The following is a 21194-nucleotide window of genomic DNA, read 5'->3' as shown; positions in this document are numbered from 1 at the left end:
CCCCGGGATTTCCCTCGAGCCGCGCTGTTCCGCTCGCTGCCCGCTGCCCGCTGCCCCCTCACACTGCGAGCCGCGCGCTTAGCCGCACGCGGGACTCGGTCAGAGCCAACGCCCGCACCCGCAGGGCCACTGTCGCCGGGCCCGCCTTACCGAGGGGCTCCCGGCTCCCTCCCTCTCTCTCGCAGCACCTCCCTCGTCTGCCTCCGCCCCCCCCCGGTCCCGGCCCGGGGCTGCTCCAGCAGCCGGGGGCGGTGGCCGCGCCTCCTGCGCCGAGAGTCGAGCGGGCGGCGGCGTCGCGCGGGACAGGCGGTCGGTCCCCCGGGGCCAGGTGAGCGGCGCTCGGCTCCGGGCGGAGGGCTGCGCGGGGCGAGGAGGGAGCGGCAGAGCGGCGGCTTTCCGGGGAGTGGCTGTCCCGCCGAGCTTTTTCCTTGCGCTCCTTCCCCTGCGGGTTGAAGGGTGCCGCGGAGCGCTGCCAGTCCGGCTGGAGGGGTGAGCGCTGTCCCCTCCGCCTTCCTCCGCAGCCCAGCCCGGCCGAGGACAGAGCCCGTCCGCCAGCGAGGGGCCGTTGGGGCGCGGGGCGCTGCGCCCACCCGTTGCCCCGAGGGTGGTGGCGTGGCCCGGCCCGGAGCGGAGCCCTGCTGCCAGCAGGTGCCCGTCCTGCGGTACCGGCGGGGTGCGGCTGCGGTCCGCTTTGGTCAGTAGGGATAGAGGTCAGTAGCGCGTTTCGGTTGGAGATAAGTAATTCTGATTGACGCGTCAGCAGGGTTTGAATGCTGTATGTGGTAGAACCGAGGGTGGCCGGCTGGGATAGTGCTGCTGGGGCTACGTGAGGGGTTCGGAAGCGTCTGTGGGGTACGGCCGGTGTTGTGAGCTGGTTGGGGCTTTTTGGTCATTTGTGCTGAGTGAGGAGCGATCCGGGTGCTGGAAGCGACCTTGAGTGCTGTCTGCATTGATTTTTGCTTTGGTTTTGTTAGTCACTGTTGGTATTTGTGATAGTGCCGACTTCTGTTGCTTTTACTGTCTGATTGCCCCGCATTGATTTGTGTGAAAATGCTGAAAATGTGTTTGTAAACTCAGTCACGGCTGCCATCCAGTGTGGCTGTGCAGGCTGGGCTGGCTTTAACTTCAGGATGTAGTGGGAGTGGGATGAGTGGGAGTCGCACTGGAGGCATGGTGGAAGCAGCTTCAGTAAAGGCCAAACCAATTAGCATGCAGATTTAAGCATTAGTCCTACAGCAAGGTGCTTGGTTCCTGAGCTCTGTCACTTGTACTGCTTGCCTTTGCTCAGAATGCATCTCATCCTTTTGCTTGCATAGGCTACGCATTGTCATTAGGAGACTTGATCAACCTTTCCTGTTCTTAGTTTTCACCTTACGCCTTTGTCCATCCCTTCCTAAAGATGGAAAGCATCCTTCTGTATGTTCTTCACGTTCTTCACATGGGTGAAACAAGCAGGGCTTTTTGTCCTCTCTTGGCTGTCTGCAAGTGTGTTTGTTGGATTAAACCAAAGAACAGTCTCTGCCTGGGAGAGTCTGCCTGTCTCCAGTGCTTACTGACTTAGTCTTACTGGGGATGCACATATAACTTGCTGATAAAAACAAAATGAAATGCTTTGAAAGAAGATGGAGAACAGAAGCTAAGTGTAAGCAGAGTTTGTTCAGGTATGAATTGGGGCCAGTACAGTTTTTAATGTACGCTACAAGTTAGTAACATTATTTTATTTCTGTTGCGGCAGTTGGAAATCAAATAAGCTAACATATTAATAATATTACTCTAGTATCTTAAGGTAATTATGTAGATCAGATAGCATTTGTGAGCATGTTGGTTTTTTCTTCCTCTTCAAGTCGTTCAAAATTTCACATTAAACTTGTGTTTATAAACACATCAGCAGAAATTGGCTGCAGTTGTAGCCAGCTGGAGAGAAATCAGGGACTGAATTCCCATTCTCGAGTTAATCACTCAAATTATAGTGAGTGCAGTGAATGCTTTTAGGCAGGTAATCCACTAATAATGCTATATATTGGCAGATTCAGGAAAGATTTGGACATGATAAGGGAATAACAGTTGTTAAATTTTGACAGCTTTTAGTTCTTAATATATAACACGATCAGTGGCCTTGGCAAATAATGTGGTGTTAGAGCTGCTCAGTGCATGAATTTGGAATTTTGTATTTTCAGTGGAATACTAAGGTTAGGCCACAATCAAGACAGCTCACAGTCTCATTGACTTCAAGTGAGGAACTGACAAGGATAAGGTGTGCTGTGTTTGTCTTGAGATGTAAGCTCTCTGATAAACAGCAAGTTTAGTAGTTTTGTTGTATGTAGGTGCAGTTAAAAGCTTTGCTGTTCTTTCAGATAAGTGGAATTTTTAGGCTATTATTATTTTTTAGAACAATTCAGCTGGAAGGAACCTTCAGAGACTACCACGTCCTGACCATCTCAGGGCTAACCAGAAGCTAGAGCATGTTACTGAGAGCTTTGTACAAATACCCCATAAACACTGCCAGGCACAGGGCATCAGCTGCCTCTCTAGGAAGCCTCTTCCAGCGTTTAACCACCCTCATGGTAAAGAAAACTTTCCTAATGTCCAGTCCCACCCTTCCATGGCAGCTCTGTGCCATTCTCCTGCTGCTGTCAGTTCCTGGGAGCAGAACCCAGCACCTCCCTCTGCTTCCCTTCATCAGGGCACTGCAGGGAGCACTGAGGTACCTCTCAGCCTCCTCTTCCCAATGCTCTCAGCCTCTCCTCACAGAACATGCCTTCAGCCCTGTTACCAGCTTTGGTGCCTCCTTTGAAAAGGATCTTAACGTCCTTTTTGTGTTATGGAGCCCAGAACTGCACATGATACTCGATGTGAGGCCACACCAACGCTAATAAAGCAGGAACATCACCTCCTTTGACCAGCTGGCTGTGCTGTGTGTGCCCCCTTGGGTGCCAGGATGCACTGCTGGCTACAGCTGATTTAGAAAAGAACAGTTTGTTGTAGAGCACTGGTAGGTGCTTCTCATCTTGTGAGCACAAAAACAGCCAAGTGAATCATTTCATGTCTATCAGATAGCTGCTTGTGTTTACGAGGATATTATTCTTTCCAGTGCCACCTTCCTGGTGGAACCATAGCATGGAAAGGATCTATACTTGCTATGTGAAAAGATGGGGTTATGTAAATTAAACAGTAGTTGGTAGGACTCAATTGACCGGGAGACTTTGATTTTTTTTGTGTGCCAAAATATCTTTTAAATTTATTGTTGTTCCGGATGGATAAAGAATCCTTTGTAGCTGCCATTAAGTCAATGACCAAAAAAAAAAAAAAAAAAAAAAAAAAAACGCATCTTAGCCTCCTCCCTGACTCCCATGAGTCACATGGATTTGTCTCCAGCTGTGAGTTGAGCACCTTGTATACCACAGGTGCACATGCTGTGTTGCTTTCATCACCTTCAGGGCAGTTTCATTGCAGGTAGTATGTAGTAGAACTAACACAAGATTTTAGAAATTTATTTGGCAGCTGAAGGCCTCAGCCTCAGTCTTTTCTGTTTTATGTATGAGCATTGTAGCCCTGAAATCACATTATTGTTTGATATACCAGCTGTTTTTCAGCTAATACCTTAGTAAATCAGTGCATTTTGTTCTTCCATTCTAGGTTCTGTTCTGCTGGCTACTGAAATACTGCATACCCACTATATTGCAGAGAAAAACTGTAGTTTGTAACACAATGTACTTACTTCTGTTTGTTTTAAAGGAAAACTATAGGAACTCAGTTACACTAGATGAGGCAATGTGCAGAAAAGAAATAGTTTATGGAGTTCTCCAAGCTACTTAAAGTACTTTTAAACTCCATTAAATTTAGAGAAACTTGCATGAGTACCTCACTTGATGCCTTAGATGCCAAAAAAGAAGAGGCACTCACAACTTAAGCATTACGTTTGTTCTCATTTGTGATACTCTTCAAAGGAGTCATTGAAAACTTAAGGCCTAAAAGATACATCAGCAGGTTTGCCAGAAACTATCACATTTGACAAGTTGTGAGACATTTAGAAACAGTAAAGCTGGCAGGAAAATGAGCAACGAGGGTGTGCTGCTGTTGGAAGCGTTACTGTGCACGTATTACCAAAACCACGCTCATTTTAGTGACATGTTAATGTTTTAAACATTCTCTTGGAGATCTCTTTGATATTCTGTAGAGAATAAATTACTATATCTCTTTTCCTGGACTTATTAGACTTCTGGGAATGCCTGATAGTGATTGTTGCCAAATTCCACATTTATTTTCTGACTTCGCAACCAGACTTTGAATATCTTTGTTTCTCTTGCACCAAATTAATTATGGTTGTAAGTTGACTGAATGGCTTTTTGATAATACACCATAATACATCAGGTTTTGAAGTCTAGGGGACTTTGTTCCTTCATTACTTACGCACAGCACAGTCTAAGTACTCATATAACTTGAATGTAAAAGTGCATTTTTTTTTTCTTATCTGTCTCAGCAAGTTGGCGTTGTGGTTAGAGTGGTTTATTTCTAAGAAAGGCTAATCACTTCATTGTAGAAATGGCAACAGCAAAATAGGCCATGTGGAGTGTATTTGTGCAAAGCAAATTTTCTGATCTGATATGTGAGGGCTGAAAGCAGGAATAGTGCTAGAATAAGTTCAGGGAGCTTGTCTTTGGAATGGTGTCTTCTCTTTTCTACCATGCTCCATACATTCCGTAGGCATTGTACCCTCTGGAGGTGCACTGCTAAAAGAGGCCAGAAACATCGCCCTGGCATAACCTCATTTACTAGAAAGGTTTAACAGGGGAGCCCAAAATATTAACCCCATCTAAAGACAGAGGTGCCAAAGTGACTGTAGTTCCTTGTACTGTGCCGAGTACTGATGCCATATTCATTACCAGAGCTGTAGTAGGGCTCTGGAACATGGGTTGCTTCAGTGTATCCGTCTGTCAAAAGTGATGAGCTTTATTTCTTTGATACAAACTGCATGTTTGGCCATTGAGCTGTCTATTAAAAACAGTCTCTGCTTGTTCAAAAGGAAAAAAAATCCCAAACTGACCAAACAAAAAAACCAAAATAAAGCCAACCTGCCTTTACCAAATATTGTGTTCCATAGCTTCCAAGGGAGTTTCAGCAGCTCCAGAGGAAACTTCCAAGAGACCTGCTATGTAAAGCTTAGGATGAAATTGATGTTTTCTCCCTCATCCCATTAGGGAGTGAAAGGAGCAAATGACTCTTTGATGCTGAGCTGCCTCATGGGTTAAGCCATAACAGTCCTGTTGGTGCTCAAAGGACAAACTGAGAGAGCCTAGTTTGTTCAGCATGGAGAAGAGAAGGCTCTGAGGAGATGTGATACAACCTTTCAGTATCTAAAGGGGTAGCTTTAGGAAAAAAGGGGACAGACTCTTTAACATGGTCTGTTGTGACTGGACAAGGGGAAATAGATTCAAACTAGAAGAGGGGAGATTTCAATTGGATATATGAAAAAGTTTTTTCCAGTACTGGTAGTGAGGCACTGGGACAGAGAGGTGATGGATGCCCCATCCCTGGAAACACTCAAGGTCAGGCTGCACGGGGCTCTGAGCACCCTGATGGAGCCGTAGGTATTCCTGTTCGTTGCAGGGGAGTTGGACTAGATGGCCTTTAACGATTCTTTCCAACTCAATTCTATGATTCATTCCATTACTTCAGTATCTGCTGATCACTGTGTTGATTTTTTTTTTCTGTGCTCAGAGCTCTTGGACTTGTTTTCAGAGTTGTGTTATAGAACCCCTTATATGCTCTGTATGGTCCTGTTGTGCTTTTTACCATCTCTGGAGGCTGGATTAAGGTTATCATTTTGCTGTACTGTGAAACACTAGTTTATGATATGATAAAATTGCCAGTCATTAGACTAATCTGCTGTTTGTAGTCAGCACTGCTGTCACCTTCGTACTTTAGGAACTATGTCTTGGAAACTATAATTACAGTCTTTACCTTTTCTTCTCAGCGTGCCCATCTGTTAGGGGAGAAGAGGGTGGACCCTTTTCCTCACTTCTTCACCCTCTTCTTTTCCTCCAGGCTAGTAAAAATACCCCTTGAGAATTTTGAATATCCTTGGGATGTTGAAACCATCATGCTCCTATTGCTGCACCTTCCAAACCTGTTTCAGGTTTTGTTGAAGGTTAAACAGCTATTTAAGAATACCACCCAGAGATCTGCCTGGAGGCTGGATAGCTGTGGGTGTCAGGGACTGTGGGAAGATATTGGCATGCACCTAGAACAGTGGGCACATCCAGTGCTTGGGAACTTTGCCCCCGAACGAGTTCAGGATCTCAAACAACTGGTAAAATGTTTGAAAAAGGTATGCCATCATCCTGGTAATTCCTGAGAGGCCCAAATCACTGCAAAGCACAGAGGCTTGGCCTGTTGAACCACACTCTATGCTGCTTCAGTCCCAGGAACAGGCCCTGCATCTGAACCTGAGAACCAACCCATGCCAGTATCTGTGGCAAAAGGAAATGATACGAATGTCCACTTGCTTAGTAAGGGAGGAAACTCCTACCCCTGAGAAGGGGAAGGAGGAAGAAGAGGACAAGCAGATTATGAACCTGTATGGGGAGACCCCATTGGATTTCAAACCCTTAACCACTCAGCCATTGCATTAGTGAATCAGCTTACACTTTTACACAAATCTAAGGGTGATCTGTAAATATAACTGAGGGCAGTCCTTGACTTAAGCAGCCTTATACATATATTTATTGTAAAATGAAATTGAAAAATTTCTTGAATGCCACTGCTGTGCAAACTAAAATTAGTCTTAGGCAGAGACTAAATAAGAGAATGAGTTCCTCCAAGAATTTTTCTTCCCATTTATTTGTGTTGAGAACTGAACTGATGAGTTACAAGTTTTCTGCAGGACTGATACCCAGCCAAGTGGCTTGCTGCACTCTGTAAGCCAATATGAAAAAGATCAAATACCTTTGAAAGTGATAAAGGTTTATGTCAGGAGAACTTATTTGATGGATCCTTTAGTTGATGTTACCATCATAGTTTTTAGAAAAAGAGATGTTCTACTTAAAGTGCTTGGATTTCTTAGAACGCTGTGTGCTTGATTCTACAGCCTTTGATAAATAGGGAAAAGAATTAATGAAAACCAAGCTATTATCAGACAGTAATAATCCTATTACTGTCTTCTGGAAAAAATACATTAGAAAGAAACATAGAAGACCATTTAAAATTCAGTGGTATGTTTCTACTCTTATGTTGGTAGGTGCTATATGTGCCAAAATTCACAGTGACATAAGACTTTCCACCATAGCGTCCTCCCTATTACATCTAACTTGCTTTAGCCAAAGTTTAAAAATAACATAGAAGCTTTACTACAGTTTCGTTCCAGTCTGGGAAGGGGTTGATGGAAGAAGTCCACAGTTTTCTGTTTCTGAAAGTAATCCAAGGCAGATCTAAGAGGCTTTCATACCTGAGCAATATGATGTTTCTTTGGCTCTTTACTGTCATTTTTCGCTTGGTAAAGATTTGAATAATGAAGACTGTCAGAAACAACAGCCAGAATCTTACCATTCATCACTGCTGTCCTCCTCAACAGCAAGTTCCATAGATCTGGAAATATATATCTTAAAATCCAAGATCTGACTCTGAAAGCCTCAAGGTCTACAGATGGAGTAAATGTGATTTGAAAAAACAGTGTGAAGCACAGCAGTAGACGGCATGGTCAGAAGTAAATGACTGATTGCTTACAGTTACAATTTCCAGCAAACTCTGTTACCAACAGCTCATGCACTGGCTGTGAGAATCAGCTCTGGCTAAAATTAAGGATGAAGAAAATGACTGCCAGTAAACAGACGTTTTCAGCGAGCACTATGAAACTTGAATGTAATTTTCATAAGAGGATGTAACAAAGTATAGTGCAGCAAAGGCTGCTGTATTTAAGATTTATTTATTTTTTTATGGCTTTCAGTCTATTGCAAATTTATCTTCTGTGATACAAGGCAAGAAGTGGCTTAAGATAGGCGAGGTATCTTGATGTGGGTGTACACTTGGAACGCAGTCCAGTCTTCTCCCACTGCACGTTGCGTGGGGCTGCAGCAAGCAGACACTCTTGAGGCTGGTTGCAGAGGCACAGATCCTGTCTCTTCTGCATTCCAAGTGCATTTGCAACACAAGCCCAATTTCCTGTGGCTCTTCTAAGTCCACTGAAGTGCTTGGAAAACATCAACTACAAGTAATGCTATTTGTCTTTCAGAGGTGAAAAGCTGGGTACAGTAGAGTAAACAAGGTGAAAGACTTATGGACCTTGGTTTTAACTATTTTGTTTGCCTGCTCTTAGCTGGTTAAGACTAGACTCTTTTGCCTGCCCTTGTGCAGTGGATTCCCTGTCACAGTGTTTATTTGGATGAACCTATTACATTTTGGTATCATCTCCTGTGAAAACTCTGTGCTACTTAGGCAAGTGAAAGTCCCACTGTGTGGAAGGAGGCAATTCCATCAGAATTGTCCATCAACTAGTAAAATAGCATGAAATGATCTAGTTAATATTAATGGTAAGAATGCGGATTTGTCATTATCTAAGAAATAATGATAATATAGAAAGTAGGATCTTTTTCCTTAATAGAATGTAAACAGAATTGTTGTGAAATGAAAGAAGCAGTAATATTGTATACCTGATGTTGTTTTTTAATTGTAATTTTCACTAGATGCTGGAACAAATGCTGAGCTAGCCTACATCTCGAAAGTCTTGCAAAAAGTTAACTGAGTTCTGATTGTATTGGGATTTCCCTTTGTATGTTTATTCACTTTCCTGCTCTGTTTTTTAGTGCATCCCCTGAGAACGTTAATCTGCATTCGTAACTGAATAGCTGTGGAGTTCTTGTTATGACTGGATTCTGTCAACAAGAAACTTTGCCTCTCTCCTGAAACCGAATGCAGAGAATTTGGAGGCATTCCAAATCAGGTTTTTATGTGGCGCAGAGCAAGCAGTTTGCTTCAACACTTACTAGCACCAATGGCTAAGCTTGTGGGTTCTGTGAAGTATTTTTGGGCTCTTTCTCATTCATATTTCAGCTCTTCATTTCTAGGTAGTAATGGCAAGGAATGCTGGAATTTGAGTTTAGTTTGTTGTCTGCTGCATTCCTGTGAATATATGGCTTCCCACACCAAAAGGAGATTTCCCCATAAATTGAAGGAATAGATGTGCAGCTTAGCTTTGCTTAGGAGTGACCTAACTTGAGATGAGAATGGAAAGTGTGAGTAAGCAGACAAAGGAAACAGAGGTTTTGGATGTACATTTCTTTTAATGCCATGAAGTTATACTGTAGGTGGGCCATCCTTGAAATTGTCAGTCAAAAACACTTCAAACCTACCAGCATTTTGCACTGCAATTTTTGTTATCAAGTTCTTGGGATAATTAGCATAATTACTTAATTTACTGACTGAAAATCTTTCTTATTACATGCAGCTGTCATTCATGATCTTGCCACAGTTTGATTGTTATTTCCTCAGAGCATTCTGGTTTCAAGCATGCATCCAGCATCTGCAAAGTGGAAACTGTGTGTGTCATCATCAAGATCAGTCTTCTTCAATCCAATCAGTATGGCCATATTTCTGCTAGAAATACCATATACTGTGTAACTGTTGGAAATGATGGCTGGCAGTAACATGGTGCTGTTCTAATTTTCAGAAAGCCTTTCCTTTGTTTTCTGTATTACACTGTTATATGCTCATAATTTATTTGCATGCATGTTTAATCAATTTCCAAAGTGTTGATTACTTAGCAACTTCACTGATTTATGTGTATGCCAGTATATTCCCTTAGCACTTACTTGGAGGGTTCACCCCATAGTAACCATTTTATTCTAATAAATATTTATATTAATGTGAGCACTGGCAAAAATTTATGTTAGCCCTCACCTTAGCAAGAATTTATAACCCTCAGGAGTGTACATTTTACAGTTCCTGTAAAGAAAAAAACCTACTGCAGCTTGATGCAGCATGTACAAAAATATAGGAAAGTTTGCAGGTAGCATGACTCTAAACTTCTCTCAGTGCTAACCAGGTACAAATATACCAAATCTGTGATGGCTGTGTTAAACTTACATGGTTGTGCAGGATGCTCTGGTCTGCCATAAGGCAGACACTAGGAGATACATATAATAAACATGTAAAGTTTACTGCTTTGCATTTTTTTCAAGTGTCAGTTACAGAATTGCTAACAAATATGTGTCTGTAAAGTTCTTTATTAAAGAGATAATGCATGCAAAAAGCACGTGAATGTTTTGCTTAACAATTATTTCAGCATGCAAAATATCCAGAAGATAGATAGATAGATAGATAGATATGTATATTTTTTTTTTTCCTCCCAAGGATCTCATTATAAAAGTGTATAATTCTTGGGGGTGTTAAATCTTACAGTAGGAAGCATGTTTGTTTTTCATCACCATATTCTACTGTTCACCCGAGACAACCATCACTAGGAAGAGATGTGGAGAAATCAGTTTTCTATTACATTCTCTAGGAACTTTCTGCACATTGGCTTGTTGCATTTTGTGTTTTGAAGTTCGCAGTAACTTTTTTTGTCTTGAGAATGAGATGAGGATTGGGAATCAAAGTCTTGTTTATTCTTGAGAGGTTCTCAATGCTGCTATTAGATGTCAGCTAATAGAACCTGTGGATAGGGGACCAAACAAGTGCTTCCCATTTACTGCCTGAGCTTAACAAAGGTTTTTGAAAAGCTCACCAGGCTGTCACTCCTGTGTGTTTTGTTTTGTTTACGAGGCCTTTCATGTTTGTTTGCCTTATAAACTTCTAAAGCTTTACTTGTGCAAGGACTTGTAGTGATGATCTGATGTATTTGTGAGTCTTTAGACTCACAATTAGAGAATTAGAGAACATGAACGTTTGCTTATTTGCTTTTTCCCACCCACAAACAGCTATTTATTTATCGGTGACTTGGCAATACTCCACAGTGCATTTGTGTACAGCACATGGCCAGTAGTGTAACGGCTGAAAAATTCACACATCTGGGTTGGAAGCATCGTTTGTCACAGTTATCTGAAGACTTGTTTTTCTTCTAGTTACATTGACTTATTTATGTATTTATTTATTTTGTCCTAGAATGGTTGCCTGGGGAAGACAGCACTGCTGTGTTGGCAGAATACAGCACATTTTATTGAGATTCAGGATTGCTTTCCCAGTCCTTCTACTTCATTTGTTCTTGGCTACAGCAGGCAAAGGTAAGACATGTTTTTCCCAATTTGTCTAGTATTGATATTCCAGTGATCAACACTAGTCTTTATGAATAGGACTCTTGATTGTATTCACAAGCAACTTTCTGCCATCTTCAAATCAAAGGGAATAATGTTCATTACCAAGAACTAAAACATTTGATAATCATTTTGGATACTAAATGGGCTCTAAGTTCACAGTATTTATTTTCACAAAAAGTCATCAGTAGTAATTTCTTTTGGGCTGTGGATGAGGAGAAAATGTAAGTACATAATAACAGAACATTGCTATCCTGCTATTTTTTTTAACTGGAGATGTAACCATTGTCAGAACCTCCCTTTAAATGTTTTATACTGCTCTTACATAAACACTTCAAGATCCTTTTAATTTTACATAGTACACCTATAAACACAAAACAGCTGATTTTGGCTGTGGGTCTGAGCATGGCTAGGGAAAACTAGAGAAGATCCAAAATATGTTAACAGAAATTATGTATTTGAATTTGACAGTCTATTCTCTTTCTGTAACAGTAAATGAAAAAGAATCAAGCAACTTCAAGTTCTTGTCATTTCTAGTAGAAACGGAGTAACTAATGTTGGTGATGTTTGTATATGAGATAAAGTAGGATCAGCAAGTTTGTGTTCCATTCATTACTGTTCTTGAAGCTCACAGGTGCAAGTCTTGTTATGCTGGTCCTCGACAGATACAAATAACAGTGCTTGTCATTTGTACAGCTTCTTGTATTGATAATAAATCATGCTAGCGTTGTGCATTAAATAGTTAAAAAAAAAAAACAACCATTTTGTACATGACAAAAAAAATTGATTATTTTTAGAAGCTCTTGCATGTAGCGTGTTGTTGTACTCCAGAAGGTGAGAGTTTTTTGCAGACCAAACACACTTAATAAATACGCCTTTTTAATGACATTGTACTAGCAAGGTGGTTTTATTTGTTGATAGAATAGACTAATTCCAATTTTCCAAATGTAGTGATTTTTGTAAAATGAACCTTTTATTGAGACAGAATTTGAAGTTCAAGTTACAAAACTGTTGCTAAAATGATCAAGTTTTAACCTTAGGTACATTGAAAAGCAAAAGGAACAGCCCAAAATATGGACGGATGTCCTACAAATATTTTGCCAGAGACAATTCAGCTATATCTAGAGTTTTGAGAATGCAAGCAAGTAAGGATTTTTTTCTTTCACCTATGTACAACTTGCAAGTGTCAGTAATCCTTCAAGATGACATAAACTGTTGCAAGAGTCGATTTCTGGTTCCACAGTATTTTGTTGGTAGTGGTTTTTTTTTTTTTGGTAGGCTGTTGGCATTTTCAGCATCATCTCTGCTCAGTTCTTTCTTCAGTTAAGATGCTTTCCAGGAAATATGAATGGATAAGAATTATCTGTGTTCTTTTCAACATGTAGGATGCTGCATGATGTGGCAGAGTTTATCCCCATCTATCTAAATATAACTGTGACTGAAAAGGAGAAAGCAGTTCAGAATTTCAGGACATTCAGAAGAATCAAGCAGTCTGCATGTAGAAAGTTTATTGTAAACTTTTTATAAAGATTAGCTATTAGCTCTAGATGGAATACGTGGAGATTTAAAATCACAGAATCACAGAACATTTCATACATACATTTCAGGACTTCTTCCACTGCTTGATAGAACACATTTACATGAATGTTTTTTGTTTTAGCGCTACATCTAGTTTCAGCACTTTCATCTAGTGATGTGAATATGTTAAAAAGGAACAACTTGCATTTCTGAAAGAGGTGAAGTGCTTGAATATAGCAAATGCCACTCAGAAGTTAGTCCCCAGTTTCTACTGGATGGAGTTTTCTTGACTCCAACTTGTGATTTTTGCTTAGTTTTCTTACACTGCATATGTTTGGAGCATTCTTTCTCCTATGCCGTGTTTTCTGTGCTGTGGTAATAAAAAATATATTCAATGGCCAGGTTTCCAAATGTCGTTTGTATTATCTGTATTCAAAGGAACTAGCCGTAAGCTCAGAATGGCCCAGTCAGAGAACAGCCAGTTCCAGCTTCTCGGTTCTGTGAACAAGAGTGGGCTGCAGCACACTATTTTCTAGAGAAAATAAATGATGATTGACTGAATTTCCAGGGCTTTGAAATAATGTTAGCATCTGCTTATATTGCACCCACCTACATATATAAAAGGCCTAGCTAAGATAATGTTGATAATTAATTTCTAACTCAGTGGCTTTATAGTGTCAAGCATCTATAAAGAATGTACTATAATTTTGCAGCCCTATAATTAATTTCCTGTTACAAATTAATAACAATAACAACCCCTAGTTTAATGCCTAACATGAAATCAAGCCTATGTCAGAATTTGTTCGTTTCCAAAATTGTCTACTGCAAGCTTTAATTAACATTTCTGCTCAGAAATGGACTTCTAACTCTTCAAATATAAAGGGATCCTGGATAATTAATAGTGACTTCATGTTTTAAGTCTTTGTCTTGACTTCCTTTACCAGCCACTGTGGCCATCTCTGTAGGCTCAAGATTCCTTACAGGAATTTCAGAGGGCATGTAAGTCATGCAAACATATTGCTGGCATACTGTCTATGAAGAATAGCATCTTCATCAGATCTTTCAAAACCTTCAGCGTAATTCCTATTTAATAGTGAAAGATTTGAGCAATTATTTTTCTTTAGAGGAGCCTATGTTACAAGTGTTGACATATAACGGTATCTGCCTAGCCGTTTTGTTTAGTAAGTCAATTCTTAGCTAAGTATGCTAGATTTTGCCTATGCACTGTGACAAATGGCCAAATTGAATGAGTGAATTCATGCTTTAGGGTGGAGCAGTAATTCTGTTGATTGCTGTTAGGACTGTTCTACATCTACAGTGTCAAACTGTGAAAATCCATTGGCTGCTAATTAGGAATTTCATGCAATTTGGCCTGAACCCTGAGTCTGTTCAGGTTTCTTTGCTTGGTAGCCTTGTTTAGTACCTTTGTGATAGATGCTGAACTTCAGGAATGATTCGAGGTTGGATTCTGCTAATTAGTACTATTACAAGGGGAGTTTCAAAGCTGTAGTAAGCAACAAGAACAGTTATCAGTGAGTTTACGTGAAAACTGATTAATAAATGTGTTTTAAACATTTTCTGGTAGCCTGTACTAAATTTTCCCCCTCTACTCTGCTCTTGTAAGGCTCCATCTGGAGTACTGTGTCTAGATCTGGAGCCCCAGTCCAAGAAAGACAGAGAGCTGTTGGAGAGGGTCCAGAGGAGAGCCACAAAGATGATCAGGGGACTGGAGCACCTCCCCTATGAAAACAGGCTGAGGGAGCTGGGCTTGTTCAGCCTGGAGAAAAGAAGGCAGTGGGGTGACCTCATGGCGGCCTTTCAGTACCTAAAGGGAGCCTACAAACAGGAGGGGAATCAATTCTTTGAAAGGGTTGGTATGTGTAGCACGAGGGGAGATGGTTTTAGGTTGAGGGAAGGGAGATTTAGGTTGGGTGTCAGGGGGAAGTTCTTTACAGAGAGAGTGGTGAGATGCTGGAACAGGCTGCCCAGAGAGGTTGTGGATGCCCCGTCCCTGGAGGTGTTCAAGGCCTGGTTGGATGGAGCCCTGGGCAGCCTGGTCTAGAATTAAATGGGGAGGTTGGTGGCCCTGCCTGTGATGGGGGGTTGGAGATTCATGATCCTTGAGGTCCCTTCCAACCCTGGCCATTCTGTGATTCTGTGTACCACAGTTGCTACAGTAGGAAGTTCTTCCTGTGTTTTATTTGTTCCTATTGAAAAAGCTGTCTGACATCTCTGTGGCCAAGAGGCACAATATTTGAGCAAATCCCTGTGTCATCCCTGATGATCAAAGAGCTGGCTGTGATCCTGACAGCTAGCTAGGACAATGACTGTGATTTACCTTGAAAAGAAAAGGTGGAATCAAGTTACCTCAAAATTTGTCTTTTGATAGGGAAACTAATGAAAAAACATGATTTGTATGTTGACCAATTTTTTTCTGCTGTCCAACCCTGATCAATCATGGTTAATCCCTTTTTCTATAGGGTACATAAAAGCTCTGTGTATATTGACAAAGTAATGCCTTCCAAAATCTATGATTCTAGCATCTTCTTGCACTTTCTGAGCATTTACTAGGCTATTTCCTTTTTCCACGGCTCCATTACTTGGCCCATGAGAGTTATTTTTGTTTGGGTTTATTTTTGTTGATGTTGAGTGGGTGCATCATAGAGCTGGCAATCTTGATAATGATCGCACAATTGGAATGTGCTTTTTAAGATGCAGTCTCCACTTTGGAGAGCCTACATCTACAGCCACAAAAGCCTGTACCAGTGGGACAGAGGAAGAATTGAGACGTCTGCAAGAACTTAATAATTATGGTCAAGTTCTACTGTTTGAGGCATTCTATGACCCTGCTTGTTTTACTTGTGTTGACGTAGTCTAAAATCTTGCTTTTACCAGTAAATTTATTGTTTGCATCTAAAATTATGTTTACATCCCAGTTAAACTCCAGGCTGCCATTTCTGTGCCTAAGTAAATGTAAGATTCATAGATCAGTTATCTCTGCAAGTAAATGTCCTGGTATATAGGGGCTGGTGTAGTCCTGGTGTATAGGGGCTAGATGGGTTTAAATTTAGTCAGTAACTCCAAACCATGTTTCCTGAAAGTTACCCAAACTCATTGTCTTCTGGAGTATGGCTGTTTTCTACCTTTCCTGATAAAGCTGAACCAATATACAGTGAAAGATTTAAGAATATTAGAGTTTTTGTTTGTTTGAAAAAAATAAAATGAAGAAGCCTAACACTGTTCAGAGCTGCAGAACGTAAGTATGGCAGTAAGGATTATAGTCTCTTCTGTCTATATTTTGTCCACTACTGTAATTGCAAAATACCTGTGTGGTCTTCGGAATAGGGACCAGAACCTGATTCTCTTTTTTTCTCCCACTTGTAGGTTGAGCGTTATGTTGGGGAGCTATGTGTTCATTCTTTATGTTGCACATGAGTTTTGTGTCAAAGCCTTCTTGATTAGCTAGGATTGATTACCTGCCTCCAAATATGCTGGTCCTCCCTCCCTCCCACCCAAACAAACAAAATAGGAAGAATCAAAGTTTTTTGGTGATGTGTTGGTTTGAAAACTCCCGGGTAAATTCATAGGAGTAAATTCGTATAGTAATATATAAAAGCATAACATTGATGTAGATGATTGTTTTAAAGAAGTAATTTTGCAAATCACCTTTTCTTTATTTAGATCAGGAGGATTTCCTAGGACTATATAAAGCGGTCTTTAAGACTGAATGTGAAGATCCTTGGATTATGTCACCAAGAATTTCTCTGCTTTCTTTGAAAGAATTCACTGTCTGTGTGCACCTCAAGCTCAATTTTTCCAATAGTCCCTGGACAGCGTATGTATACAACCAGGAGACAACTAACAGCAATCCCTCTGCAATTAAGCATGACCTTGGACTTAGCGGAGATCGTGGTAACTTGAGGATCTGGTTGTTTGGAAATCAGATAAATACGACAGTGGCGATGCTTCAGGAAAACATCTGGCACCAAATATGTACCCAGTGGAAAAGTGAAGATAAGGAAGTGAAGCTATTCATAAATGGAAAAAAAAGACTAAATGAAAAACTAATTAGAAATATGTCTCTCCCTGGAAAAGGGCAGTTCTTACTTGGCTGCTCAAAACTGCCAGGTACAGCTGCATCACCTAATCAGGGTATGACTGGGGAGCTGTACATGTTCAGAATGTGGGATAAAGCAAATATAAATCTTGCCAAGCACTGCAGAGATGGTAGTATTGTACGCTGGAGAAAGGAGGATTGGATGTTTAATAAGACAGTAGAAAAGGACAACTCTTTGCCATGTGGTAAGTATCATTGCTTCCCTGTTTTTAGAGTAGCATCATTGCAAAAAGTTGATGTAACGTGTCTAACATTTTGTCTTCTGTATTTTAGAAAGTCTTTCTCTATTGGTCATTTTTGTCTGTTTATGGAGATGGTGAGAATCTGCAGCTCTCGCTAGCTTTCATGCAGATTTAGAAGTTTACTGGTGTGCTTTTTATAGACTTCCCGCTTGCTCCAACTTTTGTGTCTGTCTGCTGCTCATGTAATGGCAGTTAGAGTGGGATGCATCCAACCAACGCCTTGGAGTATTAGGGCTTTTTTGTTAATGTCATTTTGCTTAATTCACATACCTTAAATTATGTGAATAAATGCAGAGAAAAGCATTGGGGGTCCTCGTTTTGCACGTTTGTTGGGCTTGGGCTTGAATGCATGTGAATTTTCACATCATTGCTGGCACACTATACCATTTTTAGCTTGTATGGTCTACATCTGTAAAGATAACTGGAGTCTCTAGTTTACTCTTGTTTCTGTAGCAGTAATATCTTCCTTTATTAAAATGGCCAGATGGTTTCTAACACCTTTCTTGAAGTTCTTCTCTGATCTGAAAAAGAACCATAAAAAGCTTTAAAACAGAACAAAATAAAATTATACTGTCAGAGAACTTGAATTTTAGTATAGTTAAGATGGAATTCAATCAAGAAAATCTTCTTTCTAGCTTGTGCTGTCCTCTCTGCTGAGGTAAAAGAGAAATGAAATTTGAGTAGGATCCATTTTGTCAACTGTAGTAAATGGCATTAAGCCCATAGCCCAGAGTTATCAAGGTGATTAGTTCACTTGATTTCTTAAACTAGAATGGAAGTGATTATGTTAGATGACAGATGGTGACAGCCTTGGTCTTCATCATCTCTATCCTTTCAAACTCTACCTACTCATTTTGTGAAGACTGAAAAATATAATTTAGCTATGTAGTTTTAAAATCATTCACTGGCTGTGTAGTTTGAAATGTTGTAGTAAGGGCGTTAAAATAGAATGAGAATTTTTTTTTTTCCTGAGAAAGAAATAACCAGCCTGTGGAAGGTGAATATTTAGCATGTACTATTGAGACCAAAAAAAAAAAAGCACTGACAGCACCAGGCAGCTTTAATTGCTGGTGGTAGTATCACAAGTGGATTTTTTTCTAGAAGTTCCTTTGTCCTTCCTATGTAAAAATTACCCAATTAGTAGGGTTCTCTGCTCTGTTAAAGTAGCTGTGCTTATAGCAGTGAGTGTTCAGAAAGATCTGATTTTGTATCTGCATGGAATGTAACTGGCAAAGAGCCACACTGCCTGCATACTCACAAGGAGTGAAAAGGAAGTGTTTCATTGAAGTTGTAACTGTGCCGGAGGACAAGTTTATAACAAGAAGTTTGTTATAACCTGGTTGGTGCTTTGTGCTCCCGTGAAGCAGCTGTTTGTAAAATGCTCAAAGATTACCAAGATTTCTGTGATTTCTCAAGATCTTTGTGCAATGTAGGCCATTATCTAACTGGTGTCTCATAGGCAATGACTCATTCCATTAGTAAGTTTAGATTGACGTAGTGTCACATCATTAGCTTCTGTTTCTTTACCCCCTCCTTCAGGCTTTCCTTTTCTTAACTATATTCATTTTCTTTTGATTTTAGTTTTATACTAATTTCTTAGATTACCAAAATTTTGTTTAGTTGCTTCTTAACCATGTTAGATCTAATAAGGACTAGAGTCCTGATTGTGTTAAGATTTACTTTTGTGATTAACACTTAAAGACGTGCTGAACTTAAAGTAAATTACTTCCCAGAAGTGAATGGGCATTACTTTTGCTCTAGCTAAGCATCATGTGCATCTGAAGATTTGCAAGAAAGGACCTGACTGCTTCCCAGTTTGTGATGTGATGCCAATGACATTTCTTGGAGTCAGGGAACATAGCAATATATAACTTTCAGGTCTGAGTGAAAGATGCAGCTCTTGCTTCTTTCAGTAACAAGACTTTTGGGTCCCATCTGCTTGGTGTATCTTTTGCAAGCTGAACAGATGTATTTCACATAGGCCAACCAGGTGAGACGGAGGTGTTCACTCTTCCATGTGCCAAATTCAAAGAGTAATTTGTCTTACTACTTGATGAATTATTCCTATTTAACTACAGATTTTAACGTGGACAGTTATTGTGGATGTTATTGTTTTTCACATAATCCAAGAAAAAGTAAGTCATATTCTCTGATGTCAGAGAATACAAAGGCAAAAGCTCTTGTGTTGTCATTTTTTGCATGGGACATTTGTGAGTCACCTTTAGTGGTAACTTGACAACTGAAGAAATTTACTGTTTAAACATTAATCATTTCAGTTACATATTAAACAGTAGCATTCTTTATTAAAATATAAATATCCAAACTGTTACACTGTGCATTTATGCAAGGAGCACAAAGATGACAGAGATGACCTTTTACAAGTTTCAAAGAGTAAGTCGAATACATGATTTACAGAATAATTAGAAATAGTGTCACTGGAACTAAAGTTCTGTCACCTCATTTGTGATGTGACATCAGTGCCTTAAATTTTGATGCCCTAACTTTTAGCAGAAATCCAGAGCCTATTACTTTAAGTTGCATTCTTTTGCATGAATACAATCCAGTGTTAGATGGTGACATCTTAATTTTTCTACACTGTCTTGTCCAGTCTTCTAGATTAAGGTGTTGTCCCTTCTTTTCCTTGAATCCTTACAATCCCTGTATGGATGAACCTGCTGCGATGTTGCTGTAGGAGGTTTTCAGACTTGAGGGAACAAAGTCATTTAATATTGTTGGGAAGTCAGCACCTGTGTGCACACTCAAGGTTGTGGAAAACTTCAATGTGGACTGTTCTAATTTGGAGATATGAATAACCAGAGGTGTGATTTAGACTCATGCAATCTCTTTTAAAGATTTCTTGAGTTGTGTACTCTACTGATGGCAAAATCAGCTTTCCTAGAAGGAAAGGTGGAGTTCTAAGGCTTTACCTCTTCAGGAAGAACGTTGAAATGTAGCTGCCACTCATAGAGTCTACATCCTAGTCTGTTGAGTACCAAACTTTGGTCTGTGTTATTATGTTCACCGAGCAAGTAATGAAAGCTAAAGATGTAAAAAGATGTTACTTTCACCAGTGCATATATTTTTAAAGAATTGTAAGGGTACGATGCTATAGAAACCTTTAGAGGCTCTTAAAGGAAGCTCTTAAATAAATAGATCTGAAGGGGGTGGGGCAAGATGTGGAATACATAACTATGGAATGCCTGTTTGATGAGTCACATATTGCTCTACTTTGTACATATTAACAGAACGCGTGTTTGACCTCCCATTTCTTTGCTTTCATTGCCTCAGTCTTCTTTTGTATGAATAGAAGGAGCGTTTTGGAAATCAGCCTACAAGGGAAGAGATTCTGGTTCATCTCAGCCTCTGATACACATCTTTGTACAAACAGAGCTTGACAAAACCTGTATTGTAAGCACATTTCCGTAAAAACCTGTGTAACATCGAAGCTGAGTTAAAAACAGTGCACGTGATTTTTCTCTTAAGGTTACAGGAGTGAACTGGCCAAAGTGACAGAGCCTGATGTGAAGAAGCACATTCACTGTTTCTAGGTGTCTGCTTCTGTAAATAGAAGACTGTAGGATATTAGCACTTGATATTTTGCTGTTGAAGCTACTACACTTGGTTTTGTTCAGGAGTGGGTTCATGAGAAGTGTTTTCATGCAGTTATCTTAGTAACACTGAATATAAATGAAGGGTCATTGCTACCCAGTACTGGTGACTAACAGAATACATGAGCACTGTAGCCTCTGATATCGTTTAGAAGAGGATTTGTAGGGAATTAATAACACTCAAGTGGAATTGACACTTGAGTGTGAAATGTTTTAATTTTTAAGCTGGAAGATGATACTGTGTATCCATTTGGAACATACGTTTTGTCTTTCCCATTTCTGATTGAAATCTGCCATGCGAATCACTTCTGCGAATCTGCCTGAATCAATTGAATTTCTTTAATGGAAAAACTTTCAGCACAAAGTTTGCTACCACATCTTACTTAAAAAATCTGGTTTGTACTACTTTCGTGATATGTTTGTGTGTATTTGTAAGTCAGAACTGATCTTCTCAGAAATAGATGGT

General features: G+C 40.2%; 1 protein-coding gene across 2 annotated transcripts in view; it reads left to right on the top strand.

The window, feature by feature from the left end:
• Nucleotides 1-290: 290 nt before the first annotated feature.
• The window catches only part of ADGRG2 (adhesion G protein-coupled receptor G2), a 54799-nt gene continuing 33895 nt past the window's right edge, over nt 291-21194 (top strand). For both annotated transcript variants that reach the window (XM_042868239.1, XM_042868240.1), the window contains exons 1-3: nt 291-328; nt 11095-11213; nt 16443-17063. In XM_042868239.1, the coding sequence (XP_042724173.1) occupies nt 11096-11213; nt 16443-17063 (739 nt within the window). In that variant the 5' untranslated portion in view covers nt 291-328; nt 11095. The remainder of the gene's footprint in view (nt 329-11094; nt 11214-16442; nt 17064-21194) is intronic.

Source organism: Lagopus leucura, unplaced genomic scaffold (genome assembly GCF_019238085.1).
Source record: "Lagopus leucura isolate 7727_CA_CO unplaced genomic scaffold, USGS_WTPT01 Super-Scaffold_100001, whole genome shotgun sequence".
Taxonomy (NCBI): Eukaryota; Metazoa; Chordata; class Aves; order Galliformes; family Phasianidae; genus Lagopus; species Lagopus leucura.
The sequence above is the reverse complement of the archived record's forward strand: the minus strand, read 5'-3'. Positions and strand labels throughout refer to the sequence as shown.